The sequence below is a fragment of the Sphaerodactylus townsendi genome, linkage group LG14, assembly GCF_021028975.2.
Source record: "Sphaerodactylus townsendi isolate TG3544 linkage group LG14, MPM_Stown_v2.3, whole genome shotgun sequence".
NCBI classification, from domain to species: Eukaryota; Metazoa; Chordata; class Lepidosauria; order Squamata; family Sphaerodactylidae; genus Sphaerodactylus; species Sphaerodactylus townsendi.
In genome coordinates, this window is record NC_059438.1 from 43358593 (window position 1) to 43373014 (window position 14422).

Sequence of the window (14422 nt, forward strand, 5' to 3'; positions counted from 1 at the left end):
TAAATGCTCACTAAGCTAACTAGAACCAGGATATAAATCTGTCTCGTGTATTCTTTAAAAGGCTAGTGGTGCCTATAAGACAGAAACATAATGTAAGTGAACAATTTTGAATGGGGACTTTATTGTAATTTGCCCAATGGATAACTCTGCCATTGCCGGTTCCGAGCCCAGATGTGGAAGGAGGAGGGTTGAGCGTTGGGCTAGCAATATTAATATGATGGTGTCAGAGCAAACCGGCACTGGTGCCCGGTACCTGATGTCAAAAATGATCTTCTCTGCCAAAAACATTACAAGAGTTGGAACATGGAACGTACGAAACCTATACCAAAGTGGATGACTTGCCCAACTCCTACAGGTATTTGACAACTATCGCCGGGACATTCTAAGTGACATAAAATCACAGAATCATAGAGTTGGAAGAGACCCCAAGGGCTATCAAGTCCAACCCCCTGCAATGCAAGAAAACACAATCAAAACACTCCTGACAGATAGCCATCCAGCCTGTCTTTTAAAACCTCCAAAGAAGGAGACTCCACCACACTCCAAGGTAGTGCATTCCACTGTCAAATAGATCTTCCTGTCAGGACGTTTTTCCTGATATTTAGGTGGAATCTCTTTTCCTTCACCTTGAACCCATTACTCCTGGTCTTAAGTCTCTGAAGCAGCAGAAACAAGCTTGCTCCCTCACCAACATGACATCCCTTCAAATATCTAAGCATGGCTATAATGTCACCTCTTAAACTTCTCTCCACCAAACTAAACATACCCAGCTCCCTAAGTCTCTCCTCATAGGGCATGAATTACAGACTTTTTACCATTTTGGTTGCCCTCCTCTGGACCCGTTCCAGCTTGTCAATATCCTTTTTGAATTGCGGTGCCCAGAACTGTACAAATATTCCAGCTGAGGTCTAACCAATGCAGAATAGAGAGGTACAATTACTTGATCCCTTGATCTATTCTGGACACTATATTCCTATTGATACACCCCAGAATTGCATCGGCTTTCTTGGCTGCTACATCACACTGCTGACTCATGTTCAGTTTGTGGTCTACTAAGACTCCCAGATTCCTTTCACATGTAGTCAAGCCAGGTGTCAGCCATCCTATATTTGTGCATTCATTTTTTTCTGCCTAAGTGTAGCATCTTACATTTATCTCTCTTGAAGTTCACTGTGTTTGTTTTGGCCCACTCTCTAATCTGCCCAAGTTATTTTGAATTCTGACTCTGTCTTCTGGGGTATTAGCTACCCCTCCTAATTTGGTGTCAGTGACGTTAGGTGGACAACAAATGGCCAGATCAACAGCAATGGCAAGACCATCTTGTATGCGCGTCACAAAAATCGGAATGAACTTATCCTGAGCAAACAAGTTGAAAAAGCATTCATTGGTTGGCAACCCATCCACGACCAGCTCATCACAGCCCGTTTTGCCCAGGGACTCCAGGCCAAAGCCACTGCCACACAGGCCGATACACCAACGTACAGGGCAGAGGATGCAATAAAGAATGAATTTTACGAACAGCTCCAGGATGTCATTGCTAACATCCAAAATAACTATCTAAAGCTCCTGATTGGTGATTTCAAGCCCCAATTAGGTGGCAGACAACAAGGATTTGAGAATGTGATTGGAGCCCACACATCCTCTGCTCAGCTTGACAACGGTGAGCAATTGCTGTTGTTCTGTGAATGCAATGGGTTGTGTGTTGGGAACACATATTTTCAACATAGGAGGATTGGCAGTCACCAGATAGGCAAACCTTTTATGAAATCGACTTCATCTGTATCAGCCAGAAGTGGAGGCCAGCAAGCAATGCATGATGCAAGGGTCTACAGAAAGGCAGATGTTGGATCAGACCACGACCAAGTCAGAGCAAAAATCAAGCTCAAGCTGCGAAACCTCAGAAAGATCACACCAATAGAGAAACTGAAGGGCCCTGCCACCACCTTCGCCTTGGAACTGCACAGTCACTTCAGCCTTCTCAGGGAAACGGCAGACACAGAAGACACAGACACTGGAGAAGCCTTAGGGACACCATCACAGAATGTGCCCAAAACACTACTGGGAGACACCAAGGGACGACGGAAGGAACAGTGGATCCAAGATCGAACATGGAAGCTGATGGATGAAAGAAAAGCCATGAAACTGAAACGGGAACAGGCTAAAGGCGCAGATGAAATGGAAGAAAAAACCCGAAGGTATACAGAGCTGGACTGACTTGTTAAGAAAAGCAGCAGAGAAGACAGGAACAGAAAGGCGCAGAGGTACAAAAAGCAGCTGGATGAAATTATCCTAAAACTCTCTACCGTATCCTCAATGAACTGACTGGAACCAGGAACAGCTCTAATGTCCTAATTAGGGACAAGAATGGAAAGCTCCTAACCACCTAAGATGAGCAGAACAAAAGGTGGATTGAACACTTTTGAGAAACCCTCAACCAACCAACCACCATCAGACCACCACATATGACTTCGATTCAGAAGATGCCCAAGAGGAGCTCCAAGTGAACTCTGTTGAGTTTATCATAGAAGAAGTAAAGACTGTGATCAAGACTCAAGAACGACAAAGCAGCTGGGTTGGACGAAATACCTGCAGAAATCCTGAAAAATGGTGGGCAGGCAATGGCAGAAGCACTGACGTCGCTGTTCAACAACTGCTGGTAAAGGGGTGCAGTCCCAGAAGATTGGCAGAGAGGTGCCATAGTCAAGTTCCTCAAGAAGGGCATTATCTCCAAATGCACCAATAGGTGGGACATCACACTCCTCTCAGTCCCTGGCAAAGCATTCTACATGATCCTACTCCAGCAATTGCAGAGTGCCCTTGACCAACACCTGAGAGAGGAACAAACTGGATTTTGCAGTGGAAAATCCTGCAGTGAACAAATCTTCGCCCTCTAAAATATCATAAGAGCAATGCATTGAATATCGACACCCACTGGCCATCAACTTCATCGACTTCAAGGAAGCTTTTGACAGCATTCACCGAGAGTCCCTCTGGCAGATCCTGTGTTTGTACAAAGTATCAGAAGCCTTCATCGCCATCTTCAAAGACTTGTACCTGCAATCCAGCTGTTGCCTCAAGACAGATAATGGCTGCACAGACTTCCTTGAAATCACCACTGGGGTCAGACAAGGCTGCATTCTGTTTCCACTTCTCTTCCTTGTTGCCTTTGACTACATCTTGCGGAGAACTGGAACACGCTTTGGCAATGGCATACACTGGCCTGACCAAGACCGCCTTGGCGACTCAGATTTTGCTGATGACATCACTCTGCTTGAGGAAGATGAGCCAAAGCTGCAGCACGTGACGACTGACCTGGATAGAGAAGCGGGCAAAACTGGCCTCGAGGATAAGCACTGATAAATCAAAGATCATGTATGTTAGCTCCACAGATCCAACACACGGAATCATCAATGGCTCACAGCAGCTAAAGCAGGGGTAGGGAACCTTTAACACTCAAAGAGCCATTTGGACCCGTTTTCCATGGGAAAACACTTGGAGCCGCAAATAATTTTTGACATTTAAAATAAAGATAACACTGTATATATTGGGGTTTTTTACCTTTTACTCCGCTCACTCTGAGAAGCGCATGGATGCGTCCGCCCTGCTGCCTGCAGGGCGGGCAAGGATGGGGCCAGCAGCTCAGCCTCGCCGGCCGCCGGGAAAACATCCACCCCGCACCAATGGGGCAGGCGAGAGGAGAAACCTGCGGCGTGGCCCAGCCGGCTGCGGGCAGTTGGTGCGCCTGCCCTGCTGCCTGCAGGGCGGGCAAGGATGGGGCCAGCGGCTCGGCTCGTGGAGGCACAGTGCAAGGGCAGAAAAGCCGCATGCGGCACTCGAGCCGCAGGTTCCCTACCCCTGAGCTAGAGGAAGTAGAGAGGTTCACTTGCTTGGGTAGTGTGATCTCCCATAATGGAGATGCAGAGGTGCCGCGTTGGGAAGGCTGAAGCTGTTTTTCGAAGAATGAACAGGATCTGGTGCTCACCAACTATTGCCCTAAAGGCCAAGCTCCGCCTATTCACCTCCATTGTGATCCCAACAGCCATTTGTGCTAGCGAGACCTGGAAGGCATCAACAAGTATTAACAGGCCCGACTTCTTCCAACAGAAATGCCTACGCCAAATCCCGAAGATCCAATATTATGACCACGAAGGGGTGATCTGAAGGAGCAGCATGTGCAAACTCCATACCAGCCAACAAATACTCCAAAAACAGCTCTACTAAATTAAGTGTGGCCTTTTTGGATCTTAAGGGGGCATTTGACTCTGTGAACAGAGAAAAGCTCTGGGGAAAACTTGCTGCCCTCAATATCGATTCAAGACTTCTTTTTCTGATAAAACAACTGCACACCCAAAACTCATGCCAGGTAAAAGACCACAGGGGATTTTTGTCGAACCCAGACCAGGTAAAAAAGGGAGTCAAACAAGGCTGTGTACTATCCCCCTTATTATTTAACATCTTCATACATGACCTCCCCATAGCCCTGGCCCGAGTGGATGGGCACAGCCCTAAGATCGGCCCAAAGCATGTCCCTCTCCTGTTATTTGCGGACGATGCAGCCCTATTATCCCTTTCTCGTGTGGGTCTAATAAGACTCCTGCATGGATTCATTGACTTTTGTGAGACAAATGATCTGCAGGTGAATTATGACAAAACTAAGATCCTGGTTTTTGGAAAAAGCAGTAAAAAACAAGTCTGGAAGATAAAGGGCCACTACATTGAGCAAGTTAAAAATTTCAAATATCTACGACTCTGGTTTAGCAAAAACTTGTCGTCGTCCACTCATCAAAAATATATATTGGCTCGGGCCCAGTCAAACGCAAATGCCACTAGGAGATTTTATCATTCTAGGGGCAACCAATATATTCCCCCAGCTCTGCAAGTTTTCAAAGCAAGGGCGAGAGCACAACTGCTTTATGGAGCGCCCATTTGGCTAACACCCAGCAACAGTGCCATTAGATCATTCCATTCTAAATTTCTGCATAAGAGATTATTTGGCGTGCCAAACTGCGTCCCATATGCAGTCCTATGTCTCCAGAATCCTGGCCAATACTCTATAGAGGCCACTATCTGCAGTTCCGGATTAAACTATCATAAAATTTTGCCCGCTGCATATTCACTATCAAGAAGCTCCGACAACTCACTGGCCTTAACTCCACCCTGAGAGAACTCCATCACTCTAAATGGTGCACAACAGTTATAACAAAGATTGCGGAATTGGGCTGTGATAGTGACTCTCTGAACATGCTAACCCTTACTGAGACGTTTGCCCTCATCAAAGAGCGGCTACTAGCAATGGATTATCAACAACTGCAGAGCTTGGCCAACAAATCCTGCTCGCCAATAAACGTGGCAATTCCATTTGTGCAGGGAAACCCAGCCTACTATATCGCAGCCAGCGTACCAACCCTATATATAGGAGAGCCTACATGCTGGCTAGGTTTAATATTATGCCATCCCTCGCTCCATAGAGGAAGACTCAAGGGTCTACCAAACGATAAGAGGCTTTGCCCCTGCAGCCCAGGGCAGTTGGATTCCATTGCGCACATTCTCCTCCACTGCCCACTTTACCAGAAACCAAGATCCAGCTTATTAGTTCAAATCATTGACTCTATGAAAACCCTAACAGAGCTTGATAAAGTAAATATGCTCTTAAACTGCAATGACCTTGACTGTTGTCTCGCAGTGGCAAAGTTTCTGGCTTAGGTTTGCGAGCTGAACTTATGATCCAGTGTGAAGTTTTATCTAGTAATTTTAACTGTATTTATATTGTATGTTCTGTATGCCAATAAAGGCTTATTGAAATTGAAATTGTAACTCCATACCATCATTGCACCCAGAAGACTTTGACTGGCTGGCCACGTCCTTCGAATGGAAAGCGGTCAGATCCCAAAGACAGCAATGAGGTGGATACATCCTGATGCCAAATGACAGAGAGGGCGCTCCCGAAACACCCAGAGGAGAACATTTGACCAAGAACTGAAGGGACTGAATACTGCAATGTCTAGATATGCTGGAGAGCACTTGTTGCCTAATATGCTACTTAGCATGATGGATTCGATGATGATGAGGCACAATGGATGTTATATTATTCATGTTAATGGTTTTCTTTCATTATGTTTCTGTCTTATAGGTATCACTAGCCTTTTGAAGAATGCACAAGTCCAGTTTATATCCGGGTTCTGGTTAGCTTAGCGAGCATTTAGTTGATGGGTGTACTTGGATACACATCTTTTTGTTTGTATATAGTGATTCTTAACAGTTTGAAGTGCAATGGTTGGGTTTTTTTCTTTTTTTTTAGTTGCAACAAACTATACCAGAGAATCTTTCTGGTCATTGTATTTTGTTTATTTATTTGGAGATAGAGGGCTCATTATTGTGAGCCATTTCCCATGTGAGTTTTTCTGTTGTTCACTGTTATACACTAATCCCCACTTATTCAGAATGGTGTGTTCTTCTGCACAAGTCCAACACTGATTAGTTTCCAAGGTTAGGCTAGTCTGGGGTATTTAGGTCGTTAACAGTGTAAACCAGCTTGGGAGGGAGAACTGAGGTGCTACGAAGGCAGGACTGCCTCCACAGGGGCTTCAGGTGACACAGAAAAGAGAGTGATTCTGAAACCCTCCTGCTGCCTGAATTGCCTCAGAGCCCAAACAGGCTTGTGCTGCACGAAACTGCAGTGCAGGTCGCCGAGGGGAGAAGGGGCAGTCTGATGGTGGCGCTCCTCAGCTATAACACTGGTGGAAGCTGGCTACTGTTGGCTCCACTCCCAGAAACACCCCAGCCTAGCACTACCTTGGCTTGGATGCCAGTATAGCTCCATAGAAGCACCCATTTCTGGGTTTTGCTGCCACGGTGCCGTGGGGTGGCTGGATGCTATCGTGTTTGTTCCCTCCGTTGGCGTGGATGCCCTTTACATCAGCAGAGTGGGCAAATGTGGCGGTGTAGCTCTCTGCCCCTCCCTATTACTATTTGTCCCGGTCCCCCCATCCCCAATCTGGATTGGGCTGTCTGCATAAAATTCTGAACCCATTTATTCTCTTCCTGAGTTTATCATCCTTTTTCTAACTTCCAGCAGGCAATTTTGAAAACTGGGGATTCAATAATGATCTTTCACTCACCTTGCTTTACAGTCAATTTGCATGGATGGCATTTTCCTGAATGGCATATTTGGGTACAGTTATGTTTACCACAATTCAAAATACTCCCACATATACTGGCACACTGAATTGTAGTAGAATGCCCACATCGAACTGAATGGCTGTAGAAGAAAACTGAATCAGTCACCATCATCTAGTTACAAGCTGACCAAATCAGAACCTGTACTTCAAGCAGTCACCTACATTCCTTTTGTAAATATTTTTTTGCAATATATTGTTATAGCTTAAATAATCAATGGCAGCAACATTATAAAGTCTGTACTTTCTATTTTAGATAATTTAGGCAGTGACAAGTGCCACTGGTAAAACATTTTTATTAGATTTCCTCTAAATCCAAGGGAAAAAGTCAGACGACATGTAAAATTATATTTCCGCTTTCCTCCAGAAACTTTTTCCCACTTGGATTGAAACGGATATTTAGACCCATTAACTGTTGAACATGAAATTGCATGAACTTTGGAAGGAATCTTCTGTTTTTTATTGTTTCTTCAAATTTTGTCAGGCATCTTATTCCTAAACCTCTATGCAAGTACTTAAATAGCTCCTGATCTGCAAATACTCAATCAATTAATATTACTATAGTTTAATCAATTAATTTCTCGGAAATCAATAACAACCTACAATCAATAAATTTATATGTATCAGGCTGCTCCATCCAAAGCCTCGGCAGCAGAATACAGCGCCATAATACTGGCCACACAGAGTGGCAAACAACGAGAACCTTTTCCATACCGCAAGAGCCAGAGCCGTGTGCATCTGCCGCAAACCTGGAGTGGCAGCCGACTAGGGCTGGCTTCACTGCCAAGACCACCCCCACCATTTCCACCATTAAATTTTTGCAAACAATCTAGGTCTCTTATTTCTAATGCCAAAGATGAAGTATTGGGTGATTTTTTCCCTTATAATTTTACATATTTGGCGATAAACAGAAGACTATTTACAATCCAGTTTTATTTATTATACACTCTGTTTCCTAAACATGATTGCAACCATGGAAAGGTATTCAGAGGCATCTTAACATAATATGTCTCCACTGTTGTTTCAGAAAGTTCTTGAATTCCACCTGTTAAAAGAGAAGCATCCTGGATCAATTTAATATTGAGAATGCCCCTCTTGCATTTATTTTGAGCTAGTGACAATTTAACTCTAAGATTTTTGCCATTCCACATGAACTTACTGAACATAGCTTGCCAGCTCTTAATAGTCCTATCTGGGATAATAACTGATAAACTGAGACTGCCTAGTAAACTTTTGGTACCAACAGCATTTTAACTGTATTAACCCAACCCATAATAGATAAACTAAAGGTTTTCCAGAGAGCAAGAATCTTTTTAATATCTGATATAATAGGTTTTAAATTATGGTCAAAAACATCTTCATTGTTCTTACTCAACTGAAATTGGATGCCAATATAGTTGGGGGTGGGCTAGGGGCATTTCCAGGGGCTTTGGAGTTAGGAATGCCCCTGGCATTCTGGGTTATGGAGGGCTTTTAGGGGGCCAGGGAGTTTCTGACAACCTGGGACGTTAGAAATCACATTCTAATGTTTTAACACACTGATTTGATATCTAGAGTATAATCATGTATAATCAAAAACACAGGTGATTCTGAAGTCCTGTTGTCTCATTTTATTTTTTAATAAATCATTATAGTTGGCCCTAATTGCTCTATTCCATGTTGTAATTAATGTATTTTTAGGATAACCTGTTAAAATACTGCTTAACCATCTTCTGTCCCTCCTCTATGAAATTGTGATCACTAGGTGAATTCCTCCTAATCCTCAATAATTGTCCATATGATAGCCTTCTTTTAAAAGTTGGTGGATGTAAGGACCTAAAATGAAGAGAATTGTTCCTATCTGTTAGTTGTGAAAAAGCTGCAACAGTCAACCTTTGACCAGGAATAATATATATTATTGTGTCCAAGTAGTTAATTTCTTTGGCATTTTGACTACTAATGAATTTAATAGTAGGGTGTAATGAATTGAGCCACTCTACAAATGGTGATACAAACTGTTCAACATCAAACAGGAAAAACAGATGGTCAATATAATGTTTATGAAGACGGATCTTACTCACAAAGGGGTTGCTGAGAATATTAATCTGCTGTAATTCAAAATTTTGCATAAACAAATTAGCAATTTGGGAGGTAGGAACTTTTGAAGGATGAAGCTCCCTGACAAACTCTCAAAAGCTTATGAGATAATCTTGTAGTTTCTAAGGTGCCCCATGACTCATATTCAGCTCTTCATTCTGCGTTTCAAACAAAACCACCTGGATCCAAACTCAGCCTCTTTTTTGAAGGTAAATTCTGAAGCTGGAATTGTGCTGCATGTTGAAATGAGTGAAGAGGTTTCAAAACGAAACAATTCAGTCTGGCCCAGGGCACACAAAGCATGGAACCATTTGTAAGACCTTAACCCTAATGAAGGTTACAAGCACACAAGGTGAAATTCAAAAGTTCACCTTGACTGGTGTGGGCTGCTCCATTTCATGGAGCGTGAACTGCCAGCAGCCTAAACGCTGAAATTACCACAAGCTAAAAGGGCACAAGAGCATTTCCATTAACGTTCAATGGACAGTTTGCACATGAATCCAACACTGATGGTTCCGTTTGACAGGAGAACGATCTCTCACATACAGCCCAATCTCCTCCCAATCTCTTCTACAAACTGAATAATATGTTGAATGTTCTTGCTCACATTTGCCACAGCAACTTCTCATATGAAATGTTTTAGATAAACCCATAAAACACTGCATTATACGAGAACATGAAATGCATGCATACAGATGAATTTCAGTGAACTTCTTCATCATGCTGGCATATCTGCTATAGCTGAGATCTACTAAGACTCCTAGTCACATGTACATGTGATGCAAAAATATGCTTGGTGCTGCTCAGACAAACCACAGTTTCAAAACTAATTTGTTCCCTTGGAAAACTGGGAACATTTTAAAATTCTTTTATTCAAGGTAAGTCTCAGTATCCACACTGTATCCACACTGAGGGCCATTTCAGCTTAATGAATCACTGAAAGTAAAAAAATACTTCCATACAAATTTTCTGAAGTGCATCTGAAGACCTATTTGCATGAGATACAATGAACAAGGAAAGTATGATTCAAAATACCAAAATTGCTGCATATAAGTACTCCAATGGCAAGTGTATTGTGCAATATATCAAATTAATCCATATACAAAACAATATTCCCACTAAATGTGCAAGTCTATTTACAATATTTTCCAATTACAGTAAAGTACATCTATGAAAACATTTCAGTTCATTCAAGAGTTCATGCCAAACCCGTTAGTTGTGCACTTCCTTAATAGTCACTTCAATCCTACGATGAATCTTGTATCAGTACATTCATGTAATAAATCAACACACGGCTTGTTGCCTGGGTCTCCGCGGTCAATGGAATGTCTCCGGATGTTAGAGCTGCAGCACGAATTAATTGCACCTGGATGTCGGGATCCGTGCTAGGCAATCCAAGCCGTTGTTATGAAGCTTGAACTCTCACAATTGTAACGAGGGCATAAAACAGAACACGACACGCGTTTGTACATGCTTTCGGTTTTCCTTCATCAGTGAGAAACTCTTCTCTGAACTTTTATTTTGCCACCACCAGGATCACTCTCTCGTCTGTTCTTCTATGTCCCCCTTGGTGGCTATGCCAAGCTTCATAACAACAACCTGTGGACTGCCTAGCATGGGACGAGGGGGCATGCCCCTGCACTCACGGCAATGCCTCGGGGGTTGGAGGGCAGCATGGGCAAGCCTCCCCTGTAGTGATGCACTGCTGACCCAGCAGCACCGTGGTAGAACGTTGGAACACCAACGGACCTACGGCCTTCTGGTCGCGCACCCCCACTCCTCAACCCCGTATGAGTCACGGGTCATGAACTATCTGGCTCAGTCACCGGGCGTCCCAGACAAAGGGACAATGATCTGCCCCCAGGTGAGGATTAGGCCCAGACGCTTACGCTCTTCTCCGCACGTAGCAGCCAGGGTGAGATCATGCATCACATGATGATCTCCCGCCTTCCCGCCTCCCTTCAGCTTCTCTCCCGGACTCCTCCCGTCCCGCCTCTACACTTCCCATTAGAATCATCATAATAAAAGGTGCCAGGCACCAGCACAGCTGGGAGACCTCAGCTTAGGGAACCACGGACCCCGGCGCTCCCCGCTACTGGCCGGCTACATCTCCACCAGATGTTATCTCCGCGTCTCCGTCGTTCGTTTCCCCTTTACAAAGCTGACCACGCGGGTCGACTATAAGCTGGTGCCGAAACCCGGGAATCCTCGAATTCCACCCTGCTTCACCGTCAGTCACAGTGGCCGCTGATACCGAAGTCCGGCTTGGATCGGGCGATCCAGGGACCTACCGCTCTTCGTATCGCTTTCTGTCCTCTGGATCGGCGCATCCAGAGACCACGGCCCTCAGGGACACTCTCTCGTCCGGATCCGGAACACCGGTGAGTATGGGAGCTTGCAAAAGCAGGGCTTATGACAAGCACGTTGACGAACTGGAAAGCGTTAGCGAATAAATGCGGCAGGGTCCGGCCGTCAGAAAGAGAAGGGAGCTGGCTAAATTGGTTTGAGGAGATTGAAGCTCAATGTCCGCTTTGGGTACCCAGAGGTGAGGGGACATTGAATCTTAAGGACTGGGAAAACATCGGGATTGCACTCTTCGCGACAGAGCCCTGTCGCGCGCCGATAAAGTCACACTGCTACTGACGTGGAGACAATGTTATGGTCGCCATCAGCCACCGCATAGACCTATGGCTCCCTTGCTGTAGGCAGCCCTCGCTTTCGATCTTTCACCTTCAATTTCAACCCCGGAATTTTCTCTCATCCGGCTAAATTGGACGCCAATCCTCCTTCTGCCCCCCCCTTTGCTCCGGGCTTCTTCATTTCCTTCCAAAGCCACTGCACCTCCGTCATTGGCCATCGTAATGGCGCGGGTTTCAAAACTTCGCGAGAGCCGCATTAGCCACAATGCATCTGCAGAAGAAAGAAACCCCTGGACGGAAGATCGCATGCCGGATTATTCTTTGCCCATTTGTGCCCCGGCCCATTTCCACAGATGTACCGAGGGGGAGGTGGAAGCGTCATTCTGCTACGGGTTGTCGAGTAACGCTTTTACAAAGCTATAACATCCTCTACTCGGAGCTCCGCGATAAGCCGGCGCGCAGACAGTAGAGAATCACTAGCCCCTACGTGAGAGGCAGGTAGCGGAGGCAATCGCGAGGAATCACCTAATGGTTCCGGACGACTGGAAGAAACCACCTTTCGCATGCTCCTGGGCCCTGCACAATTTGTGATCTTGGGAAAGCGGAAGTTCCGCCAGCAATATTGCATCAGCGAGAGCCGCCTCGGGCGTAGCGCTTTCTACACAGCCGCTCAAGCTTTTACGGGTTTAGAATGCTTTCGCCAACCCCAACGCATCAGATTGTCCTGCCTGAGGCCACTCCTTACTGGGTCGCCTCTGAGTAGCGCCTACAAGGCATTTATCAAAGTCCCCAATGCCGGCCAGCCAACCCAGAGTTTTCTCCACCATCCGGCAAAACTCCCAAGAGCCCTAACTAGCCGAAGTTTGTGAACAGGCTTCAAGGAAGCTCTCAAAAGGCAGAGTAGCAGATAGCCCGAAGAGGCTCCCAGAATGAGCTCCCTCATGCTTCGCCAGCAGCCTAAAAGCGCCTCCACTGGAGTGCCGCAGGAGCAATCACGGCCCTGGGCAAGAATCCTGAATTGGCCTGAGCATGCTTAAAGTTTGCCAGGACATCCGGGATCCTCAGCTCACCAAGCTAACACCTCCTCGCCGCAGCACTTCTCCACCACTGCAGGGGACAGCCCCAGGGGATTGGCACTTTAACTGCGGCAGGTCAGGACCACTTCGGAGGGAGTGCAGGCAGCCCGGCCCGGGGGGGGCCACCACAACCCCGGACATGGCGATGGAGGGTCACTCCCCCAGGAAGGAAGAAGGCCGCCCTAAAAACCGGTGCCCACAGATGCCAAGAGGCTTCCACATGGAGAAAGCTTTGACTGGCCCGTCGGGGAAACTCCTCCAGCCGGGCATCTCCCTCAGCCCAGGACCAAGAAGGAGGAGAGTACTAAGAGCAGACCCAAACACCGAGGCCCCTGCCAAAACCACCCCCTCTCGTGGCATCTCGCTGCATGCACCCAGCCTATCTCCTTTAAGTTCCCCACGAGGTTCTTGTCGCCCCAACCCAGTATGACAGGCCCATCCCTACCGGGACTATTGGGCTAGTGCTGCCAAAGGCCTCTGCCGCTGAACAGGGACTGTTCATCGCCCCCGTGGAGTGATTGACTCCACGCATCAAGGACCCATCCATCTCCAGGTCTGGACAAACATCCCACAGGAATTGCCTGCCGGAGCCAGCTGCGCTCAGTTGATGCGCTTGCCCCATGCTTTGCCCGCTGCTGACCCAATAAAGGCTACAAGCCCCAGCAGCCAACATGGCGCAGCCCACACCACCATCGCAGCGGTGGAGACGCCATATTGGGAGCGCCCGCCCATACCGGGGCTTCGCGATAGAAGGATGTATGTTCAAGGGCCTGGTAGACACCGGCGCTGATGTTACCGTCATCAGAGCAGTGCCGAGTAGCCCGACCAGTGGCCGACCGAGGCTTGCCCGCACATCTGGGGGGTGGGGGGAGACAAACCGCGAGACGGAGCATCCGCCCGCTCACGGTCAACAGCCCGGGAGTGCAGCGGCCGGACCCCCACCGCCCAATCGCTTTAGACATCCATGTCTCTTGCTGGGGAAGGGACCTCATGAGTCAGGTCAAAACGACTTTGGTCTGGGATGGGTAAAGCCATCACAGATCATTGATCCCAATTGTGACTTCCGAAATTCACTTTCTAATTTCCGTAAGGAAACTGTTTCCCTCTCCCCTTCTCTTCTCCTTCTGTTTTTCGACCAGTAAAGGCGGGAGGGCCAATTGGCTGACTGGCCCTCCCTGGATTAAAATCTGGGCCCGTCCTGATACCGCAGCACTGCCAGGACAGGCCCCAGCTTAAAAAGGAGGCTGCCGCACCAAATTCACCCACAAACCAGTCTGGGCGCCTCCAGTGGTGATGGCATTATAGCACCATCATCACTTCTAAGACGCTTGGCCGAGTGGTTTCAGCGGGCGGCATCTCCCAAAGATAATTCGATCACAAATTTCGCGCCACTCCAGCCTTCCTGCATTAGCCACCAAGGTCACGGTAAGTGCAACTCCCTTGCAAAGAAAACCCC

The 14422-nt window shown here is 46.7% G+C and overlaps 1 protein-coding gene across 3 annotated transcripts in view; it reads right to left on the minus strand.

Annotated features, from left to right (window-relative positions):
* NFX1 (nuclear transcription factor, X-box binding 1) overlaps window positions 1–14422 on the minus strand; it is an 89560-nt gene that overhangs the window by 52116 nt on the left and 23022 nt on the right. For all 3 annotated transcript variants that reach the window (XM_048515182.1, XM_048515181.1, XM_048515180.1), the window contains one exon: window positions 7119–7258. In XM_048515182.1, the coding sequence (XP_048371139.1) occupies window positions 7119–7258 (140 nt within the window). The remainder of the gene's footprint in view (window positions 1–7118; window positions 7259–14422) is intronic.